The sequence below is a fragment of the Globicephala melas genome, chromosome 2 (genome assembly GCF_963455315.2).
Source record: "Globicephala melas chromosome 2, mGloMel1.2, whole genome shotgun sequence".
Classification (NCBI taxonomy): domain Eukaryota; kingdom Metazoa; phylum Chordata; class Mammalia; order Artiodactyla; family Delphinidae; genus Globicephala; species Globicephala melas.
In genome coordinates this window covers 162,238,503-162,261,157 of record NC_083315.2, presented here as the reverse complement: position 1 = coordinate 162,261,157, position 22,655 = coordinate 162,238,503, and the positions used below count along the sequence as shown (strand labels likewise).

The 22,655-nt window shown below is 44.3% G+C and overlaps 1 protein-coding gene across 4 annotated transcripts in view; it reads left to right on the top strand.

Annotated features, from left to right (window-relative positions):
* Window positions 1–13,078: 13,078 nt before the first annotated feature.
* Window positions 13,079–22,655, top strand: part of KCNK10 (potassium two pore domain channel subfamily K member 10) — a 143,626-nt gene continuing 134,049 nt past the window's right edge. The window contains exon 1 of one of the 4 annotated variants that reach the window (XM_030883659.2): window positions 13,079–13,652. In XM_030883659.2, coding sequence (XP_030739519.1) covers window positions 13,610–13,652 — 43 coding nt within the window. In that variant the 5' untranslated portion in view covers window positions 13,079–13,609. Of the gene's footprint in view, window positions 13,653–16,018; window positions 16,139–16,811; window positions 17,249–22,655 lie in introns of those variants that run through there. The other 3 variants (XM_060295152.1, XM_060295153.1, XM_030883658.2) reach the window with 3 other exon arrangements.

The window sequence follows — 22,655 nt, the reverse complement described above, 5'->3', positions numbered from 1 at the left end:
AAATTAAAATAAAGCTGGATTGAACAAACTGTGGGAGCTGTGTTTCTAGTTATGCTACTCTGTGTTCTGCTTTAAGATGTAAGCAAAACAGATTATTGTCAGTGTCCAAATAGAAAAGTATTTTTCTCCCAACCAAACTCAAGTCCTTTAATTTAACAATTGCCTCGAATCTCTGTTTTGGTACACAAGTTGACATTTACTGACTTTCTTGACCAAACCACAATAAGAAGTCTTACATGTAACCACAAGGTATATAAATTTTACTTCCTCATCGGCCAGATGAATGTACTTACTATTGTAGTTACTCTGCATCTGGCAGCACAATACTTAGCAATCTCAACAGCTTAACCCTCTTAGTTAAGTTACAGTGGAAAACAGCATGAACTTGGAATCTCACCTGGACCCTGCCACTAACCAAGTGAATTACTTTGGCAAATGCCAGGCCACTCTGGCCCTCTGTTTCCTCCTCTATTATAAAGGGGGCTGAAACCAGTGATGCATCTATAGATATAAGAGTGAATGGGTCTAGGATTCACTTATAGACACTGGCTCCCAGGAGACACAGGAAATAGTACACTTATGTCTTCTGGCTAGAACCCCATCTCCCCAAAGAAAGAAACTAATAACTAAAACAAAATTCGTGACTTTTAACAACACAAGACAAAACAAAATGAACAAAGCCCGTTGGGTTCCCCATCCTTAGGAGGATGCTAAGGAGCCAATTCCTTATTCTGAAAACTGGTACATAAAGAATTGAGCATCTTTTGGGTCTTGTATGGACTATACCTCAAGGTAATCAAAGAGTTTATGAGGAAAAGTTCTTCTTTATACAGTAGTTCCAGTGAATATATGAAAAAAGAGCAATAGAATTAGAATATCATAATTTTGCAACCCCAAATGATGATTCTAGGCAATGATCACGAATGACTGTAAAACAATTAGGGGAAAAACTATTGGGAAACTTCATAATGGTTAGATCAGGTTGACGACACCTGAAACCATGGATCAATTTCAGCATCACACAAAAAGACACGGGGGCATTAATGTGATGCAATGCAAATCCAAAACCTCACTTATGAAGTATTCTTGCCAAAATTATGGAAGCTGACTCTGCTCAAGATCTAATTTCTAGTTTATAGGAAGCATGGGAGATAGGCAACTATTGAAGACACTCAGGAATGGATTAAAATCCAAGGAATTCTACTGTACAAATAACCGGACCTGGTTTCTTCAACAAATAAATTAGGAAGAAAAAGAAAAGGAGGAAAGGGAACTCATAGATTAAGAGACAAGAGATATATGAACCACATACAGAATGAAGATCTTGCTTGGATCCTATTTCAAACAAGCCAACTGAAAAAAGAAACCATATATGAGAGAGTTGGGGCAAATTTAAATACTGACTAGATATCTGATATTATTAGGAATATTTTGTTAATTTTTAGGTGATAGATGGCATTTTGCTTATGATGAAAAGGCGTTATTATCTTTTAGAGATATATTAGGAAGTATTTTTAGATGGAATAATACGATGACTAGGATTTGCTTCAAAACCATCCATCTGGGGCTTCCCTGGTGGCGCAGTGGTTGAGAGTCCGCCTGCCGATGCAGGGGACGCGGGTTCGTGCCCCGGTCCGGGAAGATCCCACATGCCGCGGAGCGGCTGGGCCCGTGAGCCATGGCCGCTGAGCCTGCGCGTCCGGAGCCTGTGCTCCGCAATGGGAAAGGCCACAACAGTGAGAGGCCTGCGTACCGCAAAACAACAACAACAACAAAAAACCGTACGTACTACAAAACAATCCAGCCACAGACTGGTGTGTGGAAGTGCAGATGAAACTGGATTGGCTGTGTGTTGATGATTATTGAAACTGGGTTTGGGGAACATGAAGGTGCATTTTATTACTCTCTCTGTTTTGGGGTATGTTTGAAAGTTTCCATAATTAAACATTTTTCTAAGTGGGAAAGAGTAATGAACACTTTGTGTTAATTCATTAAACTGTATGCTTATGGTTTATATCTGTGTTTTTATTAGTTTCTTGTTGTTGTCCTAACAAATTACCACAAACAGGGTTGCAGCAACAGAAATGTATTCTCTCACAGTTCTGGAGTCTAGAAGTCTGAAATCCAGCAGCGCTGTGCTCCCTCCAGGGCCTCTAGTGAAGAATCCATCCTTTACCTCATCCAGCTTTCGGTGGCTGCTAGCATTGCTTAACTTATAGCTGCATCACTCTGGTCTCTGCCTCCACGGTCATACTGTCATCTCTTCTGTCTGTAATCTCCCTCTGCTTCATCCTTATAAGGACATTTGTCATTGGATTTAGGGCCCACTCAGATAACCTTGGATGATCACATCTCAAGATCTTTAATTTAATTACACCAGCAAATACCCTTTTTCCAAATAAGGTAACATTCACAAATTCCTAGGATTGGGATGTGTATATATCTTATCCTTTTAGGAGTCACCATTCAATCCACTATAATGACATACTTCAATAAAAAGACTTGAAAACTAATAACCAAGAAGAGAGATTTAGTCTTTCTAAATTTGATATTAAGGAATCACTGTCAGAGTCATCCCTAATTTCAAATGTATGAGACTCCCTTGACTTCTTCCTTTCTACCTTACCGCATAGGTAAGTTTTGTCATTTCTACTTCCAAAATTTAAATCAAATCTTTCTATTTCTTTCCATCCTACACTCTTAATGCCTTAATCTCATCTATCATATTCTACAACGGTCTCCTTTCTGATCTTCCTGGCTTCTAATCTTGCCTCACTTCATTTCATTCTCTACAGAGAAGCCAGAGTAACTGAAAGCAAAAGAAAACAAAAACTTCACAAATCTAATCATTGCCCCTTCTTTGCTATGTCTCTGAAATGGTGGTCCTTTGCTTCCAGAGTAAAATCCAAAGTCTTTACCAAGGCTTCAAAGCTGGGAGTAATTCAGACCCTAACTCTTTGTCTACACTTCTCTGGGGCCATTCACTTTCTTGACCACAACTGTCCAGCCCCACTGGCCTCCCTTTAGTATCTTAAACATGCCACAGCCAATTACACCAAATGTAGATCCCTAAGAAGGAGAAACTAGGCAGTCTTTACCACTAGAATTCTATGGAAAATTGAATACATTGTTATTTTAAAAACAGATTCAGTTATTTACTTTGAATTCAGATACATTGGAAAACATGGAAACAAAATGTAAATACTCTCTCCCTACCTTCCCAGGTATCCTATCCTATAGGATAATGACATGTTGGTTTGCGTCCTTTTAGAATGCATGTTTAAATACCATAAATACGTGCTTATATACCTTGGTAACCCGCTTTTCCTAATTAACAATGAATTGAGAATCTGTTTTCATGTTATTAACTATATAGCTTCATCATTATTTTTTAGGCTTTTCATCCGTATTTTCAAATCACCCTACCAAAGACTTGTACCAATTTGCATTCCCACCAGCAGTGTATGAATGTGCTCATTTTCCCCACATCCCTGGAAATCTTTTTAATCTCTGCCAACCTGAGGGATGGAAAACAGCATCCCATTGTTGTTTCAATTTGCATTTCTTGGATGGTAGTGAAGTTGAACATTTTGGCTTCTGATACTGCTTACCTGTAGTTCTTCATAATTGTGTAATTGAAAGTGTTTGCTTACGTTTTAAAAAGAAATGGCAAATTATCTAAGGAGGAGTTGTGTAAGCCACTCAGCACTGCATTGCAGTGACTCTACCACCATGCCCTGGTGTACAGTTCTATCAGTGCCTTGAAGCTGTTCACTCTCATGTACCTGAGGATAGAGCCTGGGCTTCATAGCTTTCATCAGGGAAATCTTTGTTTTCTTCTTGTAAGATGTGAGACATAGAAAATCACCCATGCTCAGTTTTAAAAGCCTGTTCCTTGTATTTTCTCAAAATACATATGGGGAAATAAAGAGGAAATTATAGATTTAGTATCTAAGTTTCAGAATGTGGCCCAACAATTTGGACTTGTCACTGTCTAGGTTTTGATCATCTTTAGGTTTCAGCTTGGAGTTCAAATAACTTTATGCATCAAAATATTCAGTAATCATTTTTCCTGTTATATTAATTTAATTTAATTTTAATATTTATTTATTTATTTGGTTGTGCCAGGTCTTAGTTGTGGCAGGTGGGCTCCTTAGTTGTGGCATGCTTGTGGGATCTAGTTCCCCGACCAGGGACTGAACCCAGGTTCCCTGCATTGGGAGCTCGGAGTCTTATCCACTGTGCCACCAGGGAAGTCCCCCTGTTATATTAGCTTTAAAGAGAAGGTCAGAGGAAAGCATAGGGAAACAGTACCTGACATTGGCACCCATTCTCTACATTTCTTTTGGACAGTCTCCTTTATGTTGCATCTGAAAAAAATACGAGCAAAAATTTCACGGTACCATGTCTGATATGACCTTTTAAATTTTCAAATGTACCACAAGCTTGCTCATGTGGTGATATCAAGCATTACAGCAAGAGTACTTTTAACTGTCCAAGGTCCTGAAATCTCACATATTTTTATCCTACAATCCTGTGTATTATTTTGAACTCCAAGTGACTGTCCATCATTCCATACTTATGTCCTCTTTCATGTATGTTTAAAATTACTACTTTTGAATGTGGATCAATAGACTGAATAGAGCAATTTTGTATGTGATAGAGTGCCATATGTTTTAAGAGCTACTCTTCTAAAAATAAATAAATAAATCATCAAATCAAACAAATGTGCTTATGGTTGTGATTGTGAGACCAAGTAACTTCTAAACAAAGCCAAAAACGTAAACCAATATGACCCAAACCACAGGTAGAGTTGAGACTTAACTGCAAATGGAAATTCTAAAGAAAGAGGTGATCAGATCAGACCACCAGGAATATGAATAAATAGTATGGAAAAATATATTTAAAAAAATCAGAAGTGCTAAACATAACATCTAAAAAATCTGTGAGATACAAGGGACATGTGGATATAATGTTTTGTTTTAATGGCAAACATGGAGGGCCAAGGAACAGGACGTGCCATTTCACGGGAAGGAAGGGTGACAATGGAAAGACACACGGTTTGTACTATTTACAAAAAAAATCTAGTCTTTGACAAAAACAAAAGTCAGCTGTGGTCATATATGTGGCTCATGCACCACTCTGTGACAGGAGAAGAAAAGTCAAACTGGACCAAGGGAGGAAGTGTAAGTATTTATTGAGTGACTGCGCACTTTAGGTAGTCTTATGAAATACGCTCAGTGCGGAGAGAAAAATAAATTGAGAAAAGATGGTTCCTTCCTTTCTTAAAGAGATGGAGCAGACATGTAGAAAGAAAGGACTCAGAAGCTCAGAGTTTAACCCTTTCATTGAACAACAGAGGCTCAGAAAGGCTAAGTGAATTGCTCAAGGTCATACAGCTTACTAGTGACAGAGGGGACTAGAAATGAGTGGCTCTGCTCTCCATCACGGTGGACTTTCCACTCTATGACAGTTGTCTCATATATGAAACTTAGTACTTATATAAACAAGCATGCACTAGAGTTAGACACAGAAAACTAGAGAAATTGGGCAGTAAAAATGAAAGGATGATAAAGTGAATGGTATGGGGAGGAATTGTGAGTCAAGGGACACATGCCTGGTTTGATAAAAGTTTTAAGGAGAAGAAGACTACTGACCAAGAGGCAAGAAGAAGACACAGGTGTTGATAGGTCCAAGGTTACCTATATGAAGGGAGGCCCGTAAACCATATGAAGCATATGGGACCAGTCAAAGAAAAGGTTGGAGAAATGTGTTCACCAAGTAAAGGACAAAGGTGTCATACGTGCTTGATTAACCAGAATGCTTCTGAAATGAGGAGTTCTGGATAACTGAAATTTCAGATATGAAACTTTTCTTTTCACAATCCCCATCCCCCTCCATGGTTGAAGTGTTAAGTCAAATACATTAGGCCATTTTATGAGGCCCCTTGAAGCCACTCAGGAGATTTCTGTTCCTGTCCTGACTCTATCATGGACTAGCTGTTTGGCCTCGGAAAGTCACCTTACCTCTCAGGACCTCATCACCATATCTGTAAAACGAAGCGTTCCAGGATGTCAAAGATTCCCAGATTTTGCATGAAAGAGTCACCAGGGGCTCTTAGTAAAGAGATAAATCCCCAGTCCTTAGACCCACTGAAACAGGATCTCAAGAAGCAGCAGTTGGACCATGGAATCTGCTTCATGTCACCTGGTGAGTTGGAAAGCTCTCACCACATGATCTCTAAAATCCCTTCTATTATTATTTTTTAACACCTTATTGGAGTATAATTGCTTTACAACGGTGTGTTAGTTTCTGTTTTATAACGAAGTGAATCAGCTATACATATACATATATCCCCATATCTCCTCCCTCTTGCATCTCCCTCCCACCCTCCCTATCCCACCCCTCTAGGTGGTCACAAAGCACTGACTGATCTCCCTGTGCTATGCGGCTGCTTCCCACTAGCTATCTATTTTACATTTGGTAGTGTATATATGTCCATGCCACTCTCTCACTTCGTCCCAGCTTTCCCTTCCCCCTCCCCGTGTCCTCAAGTCCATTCTCTACGTCTGTGTCTTTATTCCTGTCCTGCTCCTAGGTTCTTCAGAACCTTTTTTTTTTTTTTGTAGATCCCATATGTATGTGTTAGCATACAGTATTTGTTTTTCTCTTTCTGACTTACTTCACTCTGTATGACAGTCTCTAAGTCCATCCACCTCACTACAAATAACTCAATTTCATTTCTTTTTATGGCTGAGTAATATTCCATTGTATATCTGTGCCACATCTTCTTTATCCATTCATCTGTCGATGGACACTTTGGTCACTTCCATGTCCTGGTTATTGTAAATAGAGCCGCAATGAACATTGTGGTACGTGACTCTTTTTGAATTATGGTTTTCTCAGGGTATATGCCCAGTAGTGGGATTGCTGGGTCATACGGTAGTTCTATTTTTAGTTTTTTAGGGAACCTCCATACTGTTCTCCATAGTGGCTGTATCAATTTACATTCCCACCCACAGTGCAAGAGGGTTCCCTTTTCTCCACACTGTCTCCAGCATTTATTGTTTGTAGATTTTTTGATGATGGCCATTTTGACTGGTGTGAGGTGATACCTCATTGCAGTTTTGATTTGCATGTCTCTAATGATTAGTGATGTTGAGCATTCTTTCATATGTTTGTTGGCAATCTGTATATCTTCTTTGGAGTATTGATTACATTCTATGATTCAGCTTTCTCACTGGAATAAGCTCAAAATTTCTAAAGCAACTGCATCTCTGTTTGATGGACTGGAATCACTGAGAATATCAGATCCATTATAAGGATCTGTAGCTTTCCATGGGGAAGGAGCAGAAGAATGGATAAATGCACTAACTCCGGGTTACCATCTTTTGAATATAAAATTTAATAGATGAGGGACTTCCCTGGTGGCGCAGTGATTAAGAATCTGCCTGCCAATGCAGGGGACACGGGTTCAAGCCCTCGTCCAGGAAGATCCCACATGCCGCGGAGCAACTAAGCCCATGCAACACAAGTACTGAGCCTGTGCTCTAGAGCCCGTGAGCCACAACACTACTGGGCCCACTTGCCACAACTACTGAAGCCCGCGCGCCTAGAGTCTGAGCTCCACAACAAGAGAAGCCACCACAATGAAAAGGAAGAGGAGCCCCCGCTCGCCGCAACTAGAGAAAGCCTGCCCACAACAAAGACCGAACACAGCCAAAAAAAAAAAAAATTAATAGATGAGCTCTCTGATGTCAGCTTCTAAAATTCTATTTGCCAGAAACAATCTCTATAACCAATGTGTCTGTATTACAAATAAAAGTCTTGGCACCAAAGAAGAAAGTAAGAGATGATGCTATCTTCTAGGGAGAGAGTAGAGGAAAGCAAAACATCACTGTAAGTTTAAGAACTTCACATCATCTCAGTAGCTTTCCCAATAAGATAACAAGTTACCCAGCTGGTCAGAGGTAGAGTGTGGATCTTCCTCCCTGATATTTTAGAATTAAATTTATTATTTCCATCATTCATGGCTCAAAAGCAACGGAGGCATCACTCAAATATTAAGTTCAAACTTAATTTTATGTATTTCAAGAAAGAACATGGTTACGATGTTGCAGAGCTATGATATTTTGGTCTTCTACAAACTGAGACAAATAAGGCAAACAAGAGAAGCTGCAAATGTCTAATGATAAACATAATAATACATTTTCTCCTACCAAACTAATCTAAAATTAATTTTAATTCATGTGTGACGAAGTACTTAAATTGTTTGTCCCAAAATTGATCTTGAGTAATTGGAACCCTGCTCACTGTATCCATCTATGTATCTTATATAGAGGGCAAGAGCATACCGTTGTGTGGTTTCTGCACTGCATACGGGCACGAGGCTGATGGGTGAGTGGGGGCTGAAATCCATTCCAAGTTCTGGATACACTACCGGGCTTCCTGGTATCAGTATGTCTTCCCCAGCCCTCATCCTGTACTCCAAGGAGTGTCTTCTGGCTTGAACAAAGGTACTGTCTGAAAATCAAGCCAATGCCATGGTGCTTTTTCCACTGGAGGGAGTACCTTTCTCTAGCTGCCACATAAGCTAGTAGGGACCTTGTTTATACAGGCTAATTACCAGGTAGGATAGCGGTGTCCATCTAGACTTGAAGTGACCTTGTTTATATACCAGCAAATGTAATATTTGACTCTTCCAGGATGCTGCTGGGGGCAGATTTAACTTAGTAAGTTCAGACGAGCCAAGATTTTACAATGGTGTGATGGATAGTGGGGTAATAATTGATGGTGGTTTTCTAAAAACGTTCCATTCTTTCTAACTAAACGTTATGGTCACTTACAACTTTTTGGAACCTGATGATACAGCTCTTTGGAACCTCTTCTTGAAAAATAACGCCCCATTTTTGCAAATAAATGAGACAGAATGATCTTCCATAAGAGATACAATAAGACTCCTAGAAATTAGTTGTCAGCTTAACTTTGATTCCTGACGAAAAGAGTGGTGCATATCATTAATTATTTCGCAGGTCCAAGTGGGTCAATATTTCAGTGTGTGTCAGTAACATTAGAGAGCTATTTTAAATGACATATTATCAGAGTCTAAATATAGTAGTACTGCATGAACTGGACTGAGATCCTCTTTTCTATAATCAGCATTATTAATCGACCACTGAAAGAGTAGAGCAGCCCAGCCAACATCGTGTGGTTGTGGAGAACTGGGTAAGACCTAGCAAAGTCCAAGTAATACCAACAAGACTGCTTATCCGACTAAATACTTTAAGGTGGCCATGCATTTGGTGTAACTTCAGGGACATAACAAAGGCTTTCCCACCTCCCTCCCTGCTCACCTCTGCCAACACTTCATTTATTTGTTTGATGATGCTAATGATCTAAGATTCATATTCGCTACTTTGGCTTAAAGGTTCACCTGCTGTTAAAATGCAAATAGTTCTGGGATGGGAAGAACATTCATTAGCTCTTTCAGAGAGCAAAGAGAGCACACTTTGATAGGGTGAAGAATGTAAGGGACCCAGAAGGTGGGGAGATGCTAAAGAGCAGGGTTGGGGGGCGTGGGGGGTTGGGGATGGGAAGGTAGAGACAGTTTCAGCTGCAATTTCAAGTGGAACTGACTCTACTTCAGAGATCAAAATAACTTTATGTAACTAGCTCTGCATAAGGAATGGTACTTTGACTTAGAGATGGGTGGGGGCCTGCTTTGATTTCTACTTCCATCTTCAACTAGCCATTTTACTTGGATAAGCCACTAGCCCCTCCAAGTTCCAATTTCCTCCTCAACAAATATTTAAGTACCTAATACATGTCAGGCATTGTTTTAAATGAAATCATGATGATAAGAGTACCCATCTTCTAGGATTGTTATGAGAAATAAATGGGGTGATCTTAAAAAGTGCTTGCTATGGGCCTGGCATAGCGTAAGAAAAACCTTATGGAACCAGTAATCGTAACAATGATCCCTTATATCTGTGAATCCCTGCACATTTTACAAAGCACTTTCACATTTATTATCCCCTTAAGTGACCTTGTAGGTGGAACTAGCCAGATACTTAGTGTCCCATTTTATAGATGAAGAAACTGAATGAAACCTGGCACAATTCACTTGCTTAGTTGTACTTCCTACTGAAAAAGATTGGCGTCAGTTGGCCAAATACTTTGTACTCATTACTTATGCCTATTTTATAGCTGGAGAAACTCAGGAAGGCTTAGAGAGATTTTGATTTTCTTTTCTGACACTTGTAGTGAAAAAGATGTTTTTAAGAAAAGTATGAGTTGGCCAAAGGCTTGAATGTCTTGGTAAAGGGGTGAAAAAAATTACTTGACATGAAGAAGAGGCTGTTGCACAATTTAATCTCTAATAGATAAAAGTTATTGCAAGGGTCTTTCTGCTCTTCATCCTCACTTATTGAAAAACTTAAGGAAGGGAGAGATTTTGATTGGAAGTAAGAAAAGATTTGACCTCACCAAAGTTTCTTAAATTTGGGGGAAGCCTATCAATACAGAATTTGGAATCGCTTTCACTAGCTGTATGTAGAAATCTTGGATGGTCATATAAATTGGAATCCTATTCAGAGGTGGAAAGGTGAACTAGGAAGTATCTTGAAATGACCTCTTCCAAATCTGATTCTATGATTCAGCAAACATTTAGATGACATAGTGGTAGGAGAGGAAAGTTCTAACATTACATTTGTTCCAATCATTTTCAACCAAACAAATACTTGCTTTAAAAGCAGCAAAAGGGCTTCCCTGGTGGCGCAGTGGTTGAGAGTCCGCCTGCCGATGCAGGGGACACGGGTTCGTGCCCTGGTCGGGGAAGATCCCACATGCCGCAGAGCGGCTGGGCCCGTGAGCCATGGCTGCTGAGCCTGCGCGTCCGGAGCCTGTGCTCTGCAACGGGAGAGGCAGCAACAGTGAGAGGCCTGCGTACTGCAAAAAAAAAAAAAAGAAAAAAAAAGGCAGCAAAAATGAAATGAATGTATTTCAAACATTCCCACTGGACCCTGAGACTATGTCCCATTCCCTACTGAGCAAAACTTTTTCCATCAGTCAGACTATCCCAGGCCTTTCATTGGCTTCTTGGGAGAAGCGTCTGTCAATATTTGGAGACAGTAGGTCCTTCTAAAGGATTTTCAATGCTTTGCCAAACTTAAAGGTTCTGGGAATAAGACTCGCCCATAAATAAACAGGTTATTTGAAAGCATGCATGCCTTCCACATGCCTTGAATTTTGATTCACATTAAAACCTTCCTAGAATGACATGAAAATCATTCATTATGGTGTGTAACCTTGCTGTGTTCTTGTTTTTGAATTCAGTAAAACACCATATGTGCCTGTCAACTTTGTGTGGATGTGTGAAAACACTCATTCATCCCTGAAACATGGCCTACTGGGGAGGAGAAACAAATATAACTTCTTTGACTAAGGCTAGGGCTGAGTCTAGGGGAGAAACTTGAGTGAGCGGGGGTATTGCTGCCTTCTATTCCATGGATATTGGCAGAGACACTGAGTTCAACTAGAAGTTGTTGAGTTATTTTAACGACCTGCTGTGGTCAGGAAGTTGTTTGCTTTTCCCTTTGACCCAACTTATCTTTAACTACATCATGACATTAAACATTACCAGAAAGCAAATGACTTTAGACTCTTAAAAAAAAAAATCAATGTCATTAAAAAAAAAAAAGATGGACGGACTTTTCTAGAATAAAATGCACTAAGTAGAAATAACATCCAAATGAAATCTTTGATTGGGTTCCCACTGGACACCGAGACTATGGTTTTTATCAGACAACTATAACTTTTATGTGCGTTTGAACATTTTCAAAATAAAAATTTGAGGGGAAAACCAAAAAAAAGTCCAGCTCCATCTCTTTAAAGAAATTACCTGGGATTATGTTTTGGTGTTAATTCAGAGAGAGGGAATCACCTTAAAACTTGTTTTATAATAAGCAGGATTCTAGCTCTGCACGTTTTTGGTAAAATGTTTGGCACAATGCCTTATAGGAGCTTAAATAATATTTTCTTAAAATTTAAAATAGTCCTGGGGATGTAATATACATCATGGTGACTATAGTTAACAATACTGTATTGTATATTTAAAAGTTGCTAAGAGAGATGATCTTAAAAATTCTCATCACAAGAAAAAAATTTTGTAACTATGTGTGGTGGTGGGTGTTAACTAGACTTCTTGTGGTAATCTTTTCACAATACATTCCAATCAATATAGAATCATTATGTCGTGCACCTGACTAATATAATGTTATATATCAATTATATCTCAATAAAAAAGATTTCCAAGTAGAGAAACTTACAAGGGAAGCAGAGGTAGTTCCTGGTTATGAAATGTGTTCATCAGCCTGGTGCTTTAATTACAACTTCTCTGGAGTTCATACTATGTTGTCTTCATTAATCCGCAATCAGAGGTTTGAGTCAAATAAATCAGCAGGATTTACCCATACAGAGTTTATTATTGAGCGATATGATACATGACACCCCATTCCTTGCCCTTTAGTTGCTGACGTGTCTCCAGCTTTTCCAAGGCAAAAGCAGAGACTAAGATTAGAGCAACATATACTTAAGGGTGTGTTTTTGCAGATGTTTGTTGGGACGTGAAGACAAATGTAGGAATGATTAAATGCTGAGAACAAAGTGGAAACTTCGCTGAGGAAAGACAACATTTCTGGTAGGAGAAGTTTAACTTTAATGCATAATCCTATCAGTTTTACCACTGAGTGCGTCTACACAGGGTGTGTGTGTGTGTGTGAATATCTTCACAATAATGACCTGGACATTTCTCTGCAGTTCTTTTGAGAAGAGGACTCGCAGGTGTCTTGGGAATGAGAAAGACCATACAAGATTGGGTTTTCTTCCGGACCTCAAGGCGGAATGGTGAAACCAAAGGGAAACAATCCAAGGCAGATTAACGAATTCGAAGTAGATTCTAATCAGATCTGTCCTCCTCCCGCTTCTGTTTGCCGAACCAACACTAAGCAGGATTTCCCAAGCTGCTCCATCGCTCCCTGCGATTCGCTGTCCCGGACTTTCTCCTGCCTCACCCCGATCCTGTGTTCACCTCTCCCCTGGCAGAGCTGTTCTTTGCCAGTCATTCGGAGAGGCTGACTCCCCACGTGCCAGGCAGCATCCGTCCGCCCTCACACCCACCCCGGGCTGCGGCGTGGGGAGGGGGTAAAGGAGCCACCAACTCGCGGGAAACTTTCTCTCGCGGGAAATGACTGGGGGTTTCCGGTTTCCTCAGCCCTTCCACGCCGGGCTCGACGGCACTCAATAAAGTGGTGCCACAACTATTGCAGGTTCTGAGCTGCAGAGACCCGGGCGGCCCGCAGAAACGCATCCCCGGCAAGGAACGCGGCGCCCTTTACCACCGAATGCGCCCAGGACGCGGTGGCCGACAGCCCGGGGCCACTGGCGGGGCTCGGCGGGTGCAGGGAGACTTAGCGCCAGGATGCTTTGTTTTCCTGCCGCAGGAGCCCGCGGCGGTCTCTTTCCACCAGACTTAACCCTCCCGCAGCAACAGCCATGAAAGTTGCGGAGGCACAGAAGGAGAGGGAACCGCTCCGCGCGGCATCTGTTTTGGATGTTTTTTCTCTACACAGACCACTTCTTTCCTCCTTCTTGGGGTAAGTGTAATCAAGTCTGTAAGAACCAAGAGGTAGAACTGAAGGCGATGGAAGCGAATTGCGGAGCACAAAGGGTTAATGTGCTAAGATGTTTGTCTTGGGAGGGGGCTCCCCTCCCTGCCCCCTCCCTTTCCGAACATCCTCCCCCGAGCCACCCTCCCTTTCACCCATCCTCCGGCCCGAAGTCCATTCCAAATACGCAATTTAGGAGTTGGGCTTGATTTCAGGCACGTTAGGGGAGGGGGTGCTGGGATTAAGTAATTAATTAATTTTGGTAGATTTTTTTCCCCCACAAACTCGTTTTTGTCCACATTCTGAGAAGGGAGAAAAAGTGGAGGTGAGGGAAGCCCCAGAGGTTGGGGATGGGAAAGGGGGGAGTGATTTAGCAGAGAGATGATCCTAAGAGCTGATGACTAGTGCAAGTCATCAGGAACTCCAGACCCCTGATTCTGCTCCAAATCGCCTGGCCCCCCAATAATCATCCTGCTGGTGCATTTCTGGGCAAGGTTCTCCAGGGGCCAAATAACTTCTGACAAAAACCTGCAAACTGTCTTGCACACAAGGGATGCTCAATAAATGTTTCTTGGTTGGCTGAATGATGTACCCTGAGCTGCATTTCATGCCATGGGAATTTGCCTTGGACAGTGAACTAATTCCCCGATGTAGACCCCAGGGCACTAAGTTAGTCCAATTCATTTTGCAAAGGAAGAGGATCTGAAGTATTACAAAATATTGTACTCAGATCTTCATTACCCAAAAGTACCCCTGTGACTGCTTCAAGGTCAGATTCATGGGTCCAGGGACCAGATGAGCTCACTTGGGTTTGAATCTCTGTGTTGTGACCCTGGGCGTGTTCCTTTACCTCTCTGAGCCCCGCTCTTCTCATCTGCAAGATGAGGCCAGTTGGAGCTTCCTCTATGTCATATAGGGAAGATGAATGGAGAGAAGTATGAGAAGGTGAAAGGGCAGTTGATAGATGTCAGTCTTGCCTCCGCATCCTCAGAGGATTCAGGAGAGAGGGTACCTTTCTCTGTGGAGGCCTCTCTCTGACTCTGATGCAGGTAATAACGTTGCGTTGCAGTGACTGGGCTGGCACCTTTCTGCCTGTGAGCAGTGGAGGAGGAGTGAGGCTCTGAAGGCTTTCGTAGGAGCGTGGAAGCAGCTTCCTTTGGGTTTTGGAGCAGAATTTACATATATACTGGTGTCTCTGGGGGCATGGCTGGAGAAGCGGTCATTCTTTGTTTTCTTTCCAGGTCTCATCCATCCTCTCAGCCTTCTAGTAGAGAGGAGCAAAGTGTGGAAACAGAGTTCCAGAGAAGGTAGCTTTGAAGCACCTAGGAAACCCGCACCTGCCTAAAGGTCCGAGTCAGAATAGTGCCATCAGATTAGTACCAGTTTTGCCTGACGGGATTTGCAGAGAACTCCCCAGCAGCCTGTAGGCTCAGTTACAAAGCACTTACCAACCCTTCTCACAGATGACAGTGGACCTCAGTGGATCTTGCCGTGTAACTCTGAAGCCTGGATGTGACAGTGGGAGATGGATGATGAGAAAGATGCTGCTGACACAGGGCTCCCCCGAAGCCTCAAGGTGCCATAGAGCGGCATACATTCTGAGAGCAAATGCTCGCGTAGGCAGTTAGGGCCATAGAAGGCAGGCTTGGGAATAGGCTGAACAGTCACTTTCCCTTTCTTAAGTAAAGGCAACGATGATCTAACCCGACCTCATGGCACTAGACAGTAAGCCCTATGGAGGCAAGGTCCATGTCAGTCTGGCTCTTTGCCATATCGCCAGCACCTAGCACAGGGATGGCACATAGAAGGGGTTCAAGATATACGTAAAATGGACAGTGACTGGACAGTAACTTAAACTACTTCCTGTCCAACACTGCTTCATGCAGTTCATGCGTTCATTTAGCAAGCATTTCTTGAGCATCTACTCTGTGCAGGTCTCTGTCGTTAGGTATCCGAAGTAATTTGTAAACATTATTTTTATTGGTACTTCGAGTAGCCCATTCAAGAGCATCTCACCACAACCAGGTTCTTCTGGACACTGAGGTCCCACCGCAAGCCCCTGTGCGGCTTCAGGAGCGGGCAGTGTGAGTGGGGGAAGGGGGAATGCGCCAGGTTTAGCTTCTTTCCGGGAACATGTCTGGGGTTCCTTTGCACCTGCCCCTGCCGGGCCCTCGGGCTCCCGGGGCCGCCAAGTCTTGGCAACTCCGCTGTCCTCAGGGGTGGCGGCGCCTCTCTCCAGCCTCCACCCCGGCCTCCGAGCAGAGGCCCCGGCCGGTCGGCAGGTGGTTGGGGAAGGGACCGGGCTGCGCCTGGGGAGTGAGCTTCCCGGGGCGGGGAGAGCGCGGCCGACGCGGAGCGGTCCCAGAACAAAAGGCTCATGGGTGGCACCGGCCTCCTCGGAGCGCGCTGGGGACGTGGGTTCGGGTGCTGGCGGGAGGACCAGGCGCGGGAGAGGACTGGAGTGAAAACATGAGGTGAGAAAAGCAGGTGGGGGTGCGCCCAGGGTGGAAGCGGTGACAGGAGGTCTCCCTCGAGGCAGAGGTATGCGGAGGGGCCGCCGCAGCCCTTCCTCCGCCTCCTGCAGCGCCTTCCAAGCAGCCAAGCGTGTCTCCGGCTGCAACTCCGCGGAGCGCGCCGCGGCCGCTTCCAAGCCCGCCCGCCCGCCGGCTGTTCTAGCCAGTAAGTAGCGGCGCGCTTGCCGCCGGCTCCCCGCCCCACCGCGGCTTCCGGGCCGCCGCGCCCGCCGCCTCCCGCCACCTCCAGCAGACGCGCCGGCAAGTCCACAGCCGGGCGCTAGTGGCCGAGTGCGCCTCCTTGGCGTGGCCCCTCTTCCCGCTCCGCGCCCTCCCGCGTGGCGCGGCTTTTGAGGCTCGCCGCGGGGAGGGTAGTCTTCGCCGCGCGCTCCCCGGGTGCCGCGCCACCCCTACGTCCAATGGCTTTCGCTGGGTGGGGAGTTGGGGGCGTCGCTCGGGGGCGAGGAGCCGCGGCCGGGGAGGGGCTTGTGCGCTCTGCGCGGCCGAGCGAGGCTGACGTGCCCGCCCGAGCGCGCGCCCGGGCGAATGTGTGAGAGTGTGTGTGTGTGTGTGTGTGTGTGTGTGTGTGTGTGTGCGGGAGTGTGTGAGCACACGCCTTCAGGGGCTGGAGTGACACTGCGGTGGGCTTCTCCCTCGCGCCGGCCCGCCGGCTGCTCGGCCCCCAACCTGCCGGCGCCGCATTTGGGAAGCAGCTTGGCTCTTTCATCTTCCCGAGCGTCGCTCTCCATCCACCCCTCGCTGGTCTTACTTTTCCTTTTACCCGAGGGGCTGCTGCCGGCCACCCCTCAACCGGTGCAAACACCCAAGCAGTCTCCAGTTCTCTCCTAAGCCAAATCTTTTCCACTTGTCTTTCTCTGGGGTTCCTCCACGACCCAGTCCAAGGCTCCCCCATCCTTGGAAATTGTTTTGTTGGACTGCTGTACCGAGGCGTATAAAGCTTGAGGACTTTATTATTATTTCGATCCTTTTCATTTCCTCCCCTTCTGGGCAACGGAGCAATGAAATTTCCAATCGAGACTCCAAGAAAACAGGTGAACTGGGATCCTAAAGGTTGGTATTTCTTACTTTTGACCGCCCGGGCCCTGCCTCTGTCTCCGGCGTGTGCGCGCTTCCTTGACTGGAAGCACACTTGCTCCTGGCGGCCTGTGTCCTGAGGCTGGAAAATTCGCCTGGGAACTGCAGCGCGGGTGGGAGGAGGGCGGAGGCAGCGTGGGTGCCAAGCCCAGATAGCGCCTGTCATTATCACATAATCAGTGTCCCTCCTGGATTGTTTTAAAATGGGTTTAAAGATACACCAAGCTGGGTGTTTGACTTGAAATCGCACCAAGTGTCGATATTTCCTTCTGACTTTGTGTGTGTGTATGTCCTTTGTTTCTGGTGATCTTTGTCTCTGGCAGATGGGTGGGGTGCCTCCCCCTGGACCTGGAGCTGCACCGCCTGGCAGGGTGTCCTCAGTGGGAAAGGTTTCCTGGCAGCAAGTGGGGCTTGGAGCCGCAGCAACAGCCCCTGGAGGTGGCCCTTCTCTAGGGCATGCGGAATAATGAAGCCCACGGGGCCTTCCAAATCTTCACTCAATCTTATTACCAAACCACGCAGCTAGGTTGGCTCAGATGGGAGTAGAAGGGGGAGGAGGGAGTGGTTTTCAAAAAGGGTGGGGCAGATAAGGGCTCGGGGAGGGGAGCACGCCCCGAGTAGTAGTGTCATTTACAAGCTTTTACGAATGTTGCACAGTGGCCCCTGGGCGCAAAAGGGAGTGATTTAGACAGATTTGTGTGTGCCTAGGGTTGTCCAGGGTGTCTGTAATTAGCATATAGATGTTAAGGCTTCTCGGGAGTGATCACTATGGGAACAGAACAAGTTGAAACCTCCTGTCCAGTTTTGACAAGAATGCTCTTGCTTTTGTCATGCTTTGACAAGCATTTCTCTTAGCTCAGCTGAAGGCTGAGTTGGGCGAGGCAACGCCTCTGTGTGAATTGGGGTTGAAATTTGTTTATTTGATGTGTATGTATCTGTGTGTGTGTGTGTGTGTGTGTGTGTTTAGTGTTTTTTTTATGAGTGCATTTCTTCTTTTCTCCAGACTGGAAAAGAGGAAACCCAGTCATTGTTGAATAAATGTCTTAGGAATTGACTGGGTACTGAAGACAGAGTGAAGAGACATTTCCTATTCTAACACCAGTGCTGTTAATACAACCAGGGCTGTTAAGTGCAACCCAGACCTTCTATTTTGTCTCTAGATCTCTGGAAATATGGAAGTGTGCCTGTTTTTTGTCTGTTTGTTTTCTTATTTTGGGGGGGGGGAGGAATCCTTGCAAAACGTATTTATTGAGTATCTACTACAAACCAAATGCTGTCCCAGGCACAGGAAATACAGTCAGAATACTACAGACAAAAGCTCTGCCTTCTTGGAGTTTATAGTGAGGGATACAGACCTGAATCAGTCATTGCACAGAAGTGCATAATTACAAGTTTATACATGTTCCATGAAGAAGAGCATCAAGGCTTTAAGAAAGTGTCTGATGGAAGAGACTGACAAGAACCACGGGAGGCGGATAGTCAGGGAAGATAGTCAGATATTTGTACTGAGACCTGGAGGATATGTAGGGATTAATTGGCTAATGAAGATGGGAACTTGCAGAAGAAGGAACAGCAAGTGCAAAGGCCCTGAGGCAGAGGGAGCATGTATATTTGAGGACCTGAAAGGAAGCTTCCATGGCTGGAGCAGAGAGCAAGAGAGCATGTGTTTTGAGGTGTGGCTGGTGAATCCATAGGGTCTGATCCCAAAGCCTCGTGTTGTTGCAGGTAGGGACGGAATTGTGGATTGGGAGGTTGGAGTGTTTCAAGCTGAGGAGCGACATGATCTCAACTGAGTTTCAAAACAAGTGCCATGTGGCTCTTGTGGATGTGAGGGACCAGATACAATAGTAGTGTGGACCATGGTGGTGGCTGTGGAGATGGAAAAATGGATGGAGTAGGGAGCGAGGGAGGGTACAAAAATCTACAGGCTTTGTGTGAATCAGGTGTGGATGTGGAGTAGTTGGAATGATTGGGAAGGCAGCCAGGGCAGGACTAGTCTTGAGGGAAAACTCAGGAGCTCAGCCCAGGACTTGTTGAGTGGGAGACGTCTCTGAGTCATCCAAGAGATGGGTCAAGTGGGCTGTTGTCTAAAATATCAGATCAGTTATTTTCAAGGAGCTCTGATAGGGAGGGCTGTGGGGCCGATTTTGTGAAGCTTGCCTTGGCTTTTAAAATACATTTCTATATAATCATCATTCTATCTATTTATGTCACAGTGATAAACACAGATGAATCCCACATTTTACAGCCTAAAACAGTGAAGAAGCATGCAAGTAGTGTCTATAGTCACAACCGATGATGCTAAAAATGGAAAGACCCCGATAAAAGTCACAGCATTCAGTGAGCAATCATTGCATGCCAGGTGTTTGATGTACGTAATTTCATACAGTTATTGTCATAGTACTTATCTGATGGCACAGTGTTATTGTCCCCGTTTGACCCTTGATTGCCATCAGGACACCACTGAGCTGCATTTTAGTAGTGTGCTCTGTCTGACTTAGGCACAATTGTTCCTGGAGGTGTGGGTGACAGTAGTCTTTCCTAGCCAGGGGGTGGAGGCAGGAAGAGAGTGGGGAGTGAGGTTACCATATCTCACACCAGCATAGAACTAGGTGCACATATATTAATGAATTAATTAAATTATTTATTAACTTATGTATTATTAATTATTCTTTAACCAGAAGATTAATTTAATGTTCTTTATTTAATCATAGACAGAAGAGATGATCCTAATTTTAGAGGTGAGGGAATCGAGGAACAGAGAGGTTGAGTAACTTATCCGAGGCCACACAGCTAGTGGGTGGTGGGGTCAGACTAAAATATGGGCCCTTAAACACTCTTCCCGTCTGTTCCTTATGTTATTGCACCTCTGGCTCCTGCCTGGTGAGGTTCCCAGAGCTCAGGGACTGGAGAAGCTTCTTTCAAGGAGGAAGAGCATAAGAGAGAGTAGGAGGAGGAGGTGGGGGAAGAGGAAGAGAAGGGTGAGGCAGTAAATCAGTCTTTCTCACTCATTCCTTTCTCCATTAACCTGTCTAACCAAATATTATCTCTGCATCTACCTCTGGGGGGCGGGTAGTCACTGGCTACTGGACAGACATTGGGTCTGTTCTTTGGAAGTTTGGGTTTACATAGACCAAATGTGTTTAGCAAGAGAAAGATGAAGGAGACCCTAGCATTATAATAGAAAAGAGGAGGGACAGTTCCTTAGAATTCTGGAATGAACAGACAGACTTGCACCTTCAGGTGGCTGTGCTCACCGATTTTGGAAGGAAGTTGTAATTATGATGTTTTGCTTATAGCCCTATTACCTGACAATTTAATAGCACAAAATGAAGGTGGTTTGAGAACAGAGTGGTTTTGATTGCACTTGGGTGAATTAAGCAAAGCACTGTTAAGAAGTTTAGGTGCAAAAATCAGACCTAAGTGTAAAATGATTATTCTCTGGTGAGCTATGGCCTTCCTCCATATTTGTAAAGCTAAGCCTTTAACACACAGTGACTGTTTGTGGAGGACCTACACAAAAGTAGGTTGGCACTAAGTATTGGCTTTCATAGCAGGATTTATATGCGTTTTAAATCACTGGGATCACTTGTTGATGATCTTCTGCTGAAAACTGGGATTGGCTATCTGCTTTGATGTATGTTAAAAGTTTTTAAAAACCAGTAAGATCAGCAAACAATATCCCTACAGCTTGAGGCAAGCAGATCATTATAGTGTAAAAACCTCAATTTTGGGGCAAAAGAATTAGTTTCTAAAACAAGCTGTAGCAATAATTAGCTGTGTGACTTTGGGCTGCTCACTTAGCCTCTCTGGGCTTAACCTTCCTCCCATGTGCAAGGAGGCCATTGACATGGCCTCTTTGATCCTATCTCTTCAACATCCCCCTTGAGCTGACCTCTGGACCATTTGGCTTCCCTTTGTTCCTCAAATAGATCAGACGTGTTCCTGTCTCAGGGCCTTTGCACTTGCACTTTCCATTGCTTATAAATGTATGTTAGCGTGGCTGGCTCTTTTCCATCCTTTAAATCTCAGTTCAAATATCACCTTGTTAGCAAGGGCTTCCCTGTCCCATCTGAAGGCCTCGCCTCTCGTTCCCCAGCCCTATCGCTTTCTCTTACGCCTCCTGTTCAGTTGTCTTCCTGGTACTTGTCATGATCTGAAACCATCTTACTTGCTCATGTGTCACCTTTGATGCCAGCCTCACTTGCTAGCGCATGAGTCCAACAAGCAAGAATGTTCCCTGTCCTGTTCACTGTCTTAATCCCAGGCCCTGGCAAGTGCCTGGCACGTAGTGGATGCTCAATAACCTTTTGCTGAATGTATGTAGGATGGATCAGAGAGGATCTCTAAGGCTTCGAGCATGATGGAAATTCCAGCACTCTTTTAAGCTACAAATGGCAAAGGACAAATAAGAATAGGATAATATATCCCTAATTAATGGGGTGTTGGACAGGACACTGATATTCCCACTTCCTTGCAAGCTCCCAGCTCTCCAGAGCCTCCAGCAGACTGTTTTCCTTCTGTTTGCCTTCTCACCAGGAGTGGGGCAGGTGGGTGGGCAGATGTAGCCTGACAAAGATACGGTTGGTGTCCAGTTAATAATTTGGTGCATGTTGGTCACTGGTGTGCAGCTAATTTTAGGTAGTTAAATCCACTTAAGAAAGAAGCAAAGCCTTAGAGCTGGAGCTGGATTTTTTTTTAAAGCTGCATTTTTAGTGCATAGTTGAGTGCAAAGTTCCAGAGAGGCCTATATCTTATGTGTGTATCACCTTTCAGTTTATAGAACGCTTTTTACAAATTATCTCATTTGTTCTTTTTTTTTTTTTGCGGTAGGCGGACCTCTCTCTGTTGTGGCCTCTCCCATAGCGGAGCACAGGCTCTGGACGCGCAGGCTCAGCGGCCATGGCTCACGGGCCCAGCCGCTCCGTGGCTTGCGGGATCCTCCCGGACTGGGGCACAAACCCGCGTCCCCTGCATCGGCAGGCGGACTCTCAACCACTGCGCTACCAGGGAAGCCCTCATTTGTTCTTTAAATAACCCTATTTTTGTCCGTATTGAACTCTTAGATTTACTGATGGGAATAGAACAAGTAAATGATTTATATGAGGGCCCAAGGCTGCCAACAGGCAGTGCTGGGGCCAACCGAGGCCTTCTGATGCTTACGTCCAGGAAATTTTCCTCAAGCTTTCCTCCCTCCCAGGATTTTTGTCCATTCCACACTCTCCCATTCTTTCCTATCCAAAAATGTATTTCAGAGATTTCTCTGAGAGATTTAGAGGAAGAAGGCTTTCGGTTGATCAGTGAGCCCTTAGCTGATGTGGTTTTCTTCAGGTTGTACTTTCACTGGCCGGCGCTTTATCCCGTGAGTTCATTGAAGACCCTT